The 5,830-nt window shown below is 43.1% G+C and overlaps 1 protein-coding gene across 1 annotated transcript in view; it reads right to left on the bottom strand.

The window, feature by feature from the left end:
* The window catches only part of SHCBP1 (SHC binding and spindle associated 1), a 30,178-nt gene that overhangs the window by 17,286 nt on the left and 7,062 nt on the right, over positions 1 to 5,830 (bottom strand). Inside the window, exons 4-6 of the mRNA XM_019505283.1 lie at positions 4,713 to 4,921; positions 3,570 to 3,662; positions 53 to 286 (exon numbers count right to left, since the gene is read on the bottom strand). Of these exons, the coding sequence (XP_019360828.1) occupies positions 53 to 286; positions 3,570 to 3,662; positions 4,713 to 4,921 (536 nt within the window). The remainder of the gene's footprint in view (positions 1 to 52; positions 287 to 3,569; positions 3,663 to 4,712; positions 4,922 to 5,830) is intronic.

Genomic DNA, 5,830 nt, shown 5'->3' on the forward strand with positions numbered 1-5,830 from the left:
CACACACACACACACACACACACACACACACACACACACACACACACTGTACCTCAGCAGAGGATTCTCAATGAGTTTTAGCTTTTGCTTCAGATGTTCCACCTCATTGTACAGTTTTAGCCCTTCCACCATGGAGACATTTTCTGCCTCTGAGTCAGAATCACTGCTAGATATACTATTCCTCAGGTTTAGGAACTTCTTGTAGAGCTCCTCACATTGAGACAACAGGTTGTGATAATCAGCAACAAGCCCAGAAGGGACACGATGTTCAAGGATGTCATAATATCTGCAGTTCAAAGGACAGGAGAGTTAATGTTTCTCTGATTTCCACAGCACGATCACTGGAAATATTTTTATTGACATAGATGGGCTTTGGGTCAGGACTCAAGTCAGAGATTCTAAGCTGCCTGCACTGATGATAGTGATTGTTGGGAAGATCACTAACAATCACATGATGAAAAATATTTTGCTTTCAAAAGCTCACCTAACTTTATCCCAACCATGCAGTTGGTCCGATAATATAATATAATATAATATAATATAATATAATATAATCTTTGTCTCTGCTATAACACATGTACCACATTTTTAAATATTTGTTGCCCCCCTCTTCCCTCCACATTGCTAAAAACCAAAGCTAGGAACAAGAGAAATAAGAGGCAAAGGAGAGAAGGCAACATGTTTAGTCAAGATGAGAATGCACCTGTAAGATCACAAGAACTATCAGCAGACTTTAGGGACATGTGTATTCCCTATTACTACGTTGAATTCCTTTCGTTTGAAATGGACTAGATTGGGACCCACAGAAAACACAAGAAGTTGGCTGCAGCAGCAGAAACAAGAATATGCTATGTTTTTTGTCAAATAGTAAAAGCAAAACCTTGACCAACAAAGGTCAAACACACACTGGGGTAAATGAGAAAGACAACACGTAGGCCTGAGTGACAGGATGTTATGTACTATGACCCAAAAGAATGGAAGAGATTATAAACCAGGAAACATCTCTCACTTCTAAAGTTGCTTCCTTAAAGCCAGACAAAGTGACACCTGCCAGCTAGAACATAGTGTGATGGGAAGTCTCGAGTGATCATCTCTCTCGTGTTTACTCAAGAGAACAACCAGAGTAGACACCTCTGTCTTTGTACACTTGAAAGAGGTAAGTGAACATCTCTCCATACTGAGTCACTCAGGAAGTCTCAGGGAAGCACCCACACAATTCCTTGGGTTGACTTGCATTCATTCAGAGAGTCACTGAAGGACACTCTCAGAAATCAGACACAAGAGTAGGAGTGAGCAATGTCTGCTTGGTTTTATTAGACTGTTCAGAAAACAAAAACAAACCACAGCTAAAAAACAAATACGTGACAATTTCTTAGATATAGAAACAAGGGAAATTTTCATCAGATTTGATTAAGAGCCAAAGAGAATTAATGTTTTTAATAAAATATATAAAGACAAAATACCAGAAAGAAACCATTAAAACTACCTAAACTGGCCCTAAAATATATACTATCAATTTTAGAGCTAGCCAGTCTGAAGATGCATAGAACTAAATGATTTTATCAAGCTCTGCCAAAATACTTTACATAACTTTTCTTGTCTTAAAAGACCAGAACAGACATTTAGAGCAAGTGGGATTAAAGCTAAAACTTGGAGCATAAGAATTTTCTATTTTGACTAATCTGTGCTCACTGGAGACCTTCTGAATCAATGTGAAGCATCACATGTCTAAATACATAAGGGGATTAACTATTAACTTCTCCACTGACACATTAAGGCTGATATCAAAGCAGAAGAGCATATAAACATCAGCATGGCTTGGAGTACAGGCTTTGCTACAAGCATGGTGGCGGGAATGAGGAAAATATTTATTTTTCATTGCAAAACAAAGCTGAAGCACATTACAGTTCCCTCCTGAATTCTCTTTAACGTTGTTTCTAATCCCATCTGAGACCATTAGCTACCTTTAAAAAAAGGTCTGTTTGCATGCAATTACATTTTAATTTCATCTGTGCAAAGTCCCTCCAAGCCAAAAATTAACAGCACTTTCCCTTCTGCTTCCCCATCTGCTGGTAACATAGAAAAGGCAAAAACATACGAAAAATGTGTGTCATCTCCACATGTAACTTTTCCCTTTCATGTGCATAAGCACAGCATGACCCAGCTATAATGTGACACTGAACAGGCATCATGCAACCCGTTTGAAAGGGAGGCAGTGCAACTTCATGGAAAGAACACTGGCCTGGGAGACTTGGCTCTGGCACCGACCTCCTGGGAACCCTTAAGCCAATCACTCTCCCTGGGCCTCAGTTTCCTAGATGTAAAGTGTGGATAACTATACTGATCTATATACACACCAAGTTTTGCTTATTACTATCGGGGGAAACACAGCACTTTGGCATCATCCTGACAAACTGAATTTGCATGCAACATGCACTCCTAAAATTAAACTCTAAATTATAATACGCAGAAGAAAGACTAGGCGAAGACCTTGCTTGAAAAGCAGTGAATGATGCATCCTCAGACCTTGGGGGAAAGCCACTTTTCAATGATTCATTTGGATACATTTTAAGATGCACTTCAGTGATTTTGCACCCTCAAAAATATAACCAGATTGTGCCCTTGCATACTGCTTAAGTTCCATATGGCTGCATGGTATTAAAAACCCACCTTCAGAAAACCTAATGTAAAGTAATCCCCCCAGGGAAAGAAATACACATTCCTCCTCCAGCATCACCCATTCTTCAAGTTTTCCTCTAGATTCTGCACCATTTGGGTTCTTATTCTATACCCAGAGGTATCTGAGCGCAACACACCAGTCTTAATTAGGATCACATATTTCAGAGTTAAAAGTCAAACAAGGCTTACATCTAAAACAGGCTATGCCTGGATCTGGAGCACCATCTAATGGCAGGTTAAAGGCATGAAAAAAGACTAAGAAATTAGGCAATGTAGTTGTGCAACGTCTCTGGATTTCTATTCCTAAAGCCAGTACCATAACTAGGGTATGACAAGCAAGTTGGCAGCCCTGGACACTGACTTAGAGGGGGTGCCAGTGTGGTCCCTTCCTCGCAGAAGTCTCTGCCACAGCAGATGCAGCTCAGCCATAAGAGCCAGGCAGGTGCAAACCAATGCCTCAAGGGCAGTTGGAATGATGCTCCCCTACACACTTTCCCCTGAGAAGCTTTTCTACTGGAGACACAGCCCTGCCCCAGGGATGGAGGGAACAAAGAGGGCACCGGGGAGCCCACACTCCCCACTGCTGCCCGAACCTCGGTAGCCACAGCCCAAGTCCATGATGCCACAGTAGTAGCACCTGCCACTCAAGTGAGGACAACCCCAGCAGATAGGACTCCTCCTCCCCCACCCTCCAGTGGTTAACATAACCCCCTCCCCCCCACCATACCAGGCTCTCTCTATACCTCTATCTGAAGCAAAAGATTTCAGATTTCTGTTTCTGAAGCCGAAACAGGCTTGCTTTGATTTGAGCACCATTTTGTCTGAATTTCATTACCCCTGCTTCCCCTTCTTCTGCTTTTATGTCAAAAGTTAAACCAAGTCACACTTACAGTCTCAATCGAGGTTCAACACATCTGACAAAATAATCAAAATCGTCGTCATCTTCCTCATCCCAACTCCTCCAGATGTACTGGTAGAAAAACCTTTTGAAAGAAAGCAAAGGGGAGTGTATACAGGATACACTCTTAAATCCACATTCACAACTGGCTTCCACTGACTTTCAATGAAACCTACGCTAAATAACCAAGCCATTTTGAAATGGGACTCACGCTTGTAAGTTATGGAGGCATTTTTAAAAATGTGGCCCCATGTCTCTCCATTTCAGGTCCCTCCACTGACTTCCTCTCACATCGTACAAAAAGGTTAAATCGCTCTCACCTTTCAAGTACACCTCCCTTAGGGCTTCAAGGTTAGACACCTACTAGCCAGGAACTAGAAAAGCAGGATCTAAAAAAGAGCATCTAGATAAGAACCCAAGCAACCTTCACCTGACAGCTGTCATAGATGGCATATGCTTCTTGCTGGGCATGGTCTATATTATGTCCTCAGGTCCAGCCCTATCAGGTAGCATCTGGGGCTTTTTTCAAGCTCTTTGTAGTGCATGAAGAGATACAAGGCAGAGCTTAAGAGGAAAGGTGGAAAATAAGTAGTGTGGGAACAGAAAAAAATATGGGAAAAATAATAAGCGTAGGGGAGGAGACTGAGCTCACAACGTGGGAAAGGAAGTGTGAGGTGAAGGAAGAGAGGAAGGAGCAAAGACACTGGAAAGAATGGAGGGAAGGAAACACCATGGTGAATAGTGGGAAGAAAGAAGGACTGCCATAAAGCGAAGAGGACAAAACGGTCCAGTAAAAGCAAGGAACAGAACTGGCTCTTTAACTTTAGTGGAAAGTTGGAAGTGAGCTACAATGAAATCCAGCACGTGTGCAAGAGCATGGGGAAATGCAAGCATCTTCCGCTTGGACAACCCATTTAGCTCTAGGGCTAGCAAGCACTAGATTTCCTTCTGAAGCCTTGGTCACAAAACTAGGCAATATAATGCCAGACACTAACAGCATATGTAAGTTTATACACATACATGAGGCCTGTATATAGTAGGCGTCACATCTGTCCTACAGTAAAACTGCTATAAACTCTCTCTCTTCCCTTTAAAATAAAAGTAACAGAGCAGTTTAGAGGACACACACTCCTACCTAACATGCTCAATGGCCAGTGCTGTCTGATCAAACTCCCCCGATTTGTCATACACCATCCACAGCTCCAGCAACGGTACCCGATGTTCTTTCAGCTTCAAGAGCTCCTGCATACACTCCAGGGTAAAGGTGCTAGTGGAGGATTCACACAGGAAAGGCTCCCCAAGTCGCACCACCGCCTTCAGAGCCGAGTACTCCACATCTTCCACCTGATGTGAGAAACAGCTTTGAGGGGCACTTTAGCTACAAAACCTCATGCAATTAAAGAGGCTAAAGAACATGCACAGTATTGGCTCTGGATTTAGGACCTAGAGGCCTTGTTCGGGGGGGGGGCAGGCTCAGATAGACCACAACCTTTCTGTTCAATAATAAGGAAATGTATTGATACACAGTGATAACAGAAAAGAAACAATACAAATAATCAAGCAATTCTATATATCTACCAAATCCTAGAGCTGTCATCAGAGTCAAAGTACATCTGGCCAGGATGCAGTCTTCACTCTGAGGCTTTCTCTTAGGTGCCAGATGTCAGCAGCCTGGATCTGGGATGCTGAGACCTACACCTCCCTCTAGTGGGGTGGATGAGATGGGCTGGTGATGTGCCCTCTTTCCATGGTGGCCTTGGGGACCCTTCTTGGGGGATGGGAACCCCTCTTGGGGAGGACGAAGAGGAAATGGGCAAGAGGACAAAGAGGAACAGGGAGGAAGGAGGGACCTTTTGTTACTCTCAAGTCTTCGCTTTTGTATTCTTCTTCCCTCCTGATGACTCCTGATGACTCTTGATATATGGCTATCATTGGTTGGTTGTCATATGTCCACATAGCTGATCACATGCACACATACTAATTTGGTCTTTCCAGGCCTTTCTCTTAATTTGGTCTATTCCCCCAAAACTGGGACTCAGACCCCACCCTACTATGGGGCCTTGTTAGCTGGTGCCACCTTATTTTGTGTTATGGAAGAGTGTGGTACATGCTTCCTCTGTTTTCCAGACTGTGTGTCCTTGTTGGCCTTGTTGTGTTAGACAGCCCATCTCCTTCCACCACTGTGTGAAATTGTACAACTGTGTGACCCAGATTTTTAGAAATCAATTAACCCCTGCTGCCCATCCTGAACCA

The sequence above is a fragment of the Gavialis gangeticus genome, unplaced genomic scaffold (genome assembly GCF_001723915.1).
Source record: "Gavialis gangeticus isolate Ggan-Ray unplaced genomic scaffold, GavGan_comp1, whole genome shotgun sequence".
Lineage (NCBI taxonomy): Eukaryota > Metazoa > Chordata > Crocodylia > Gavialidae > Gavialis > Gavialis gangeticus.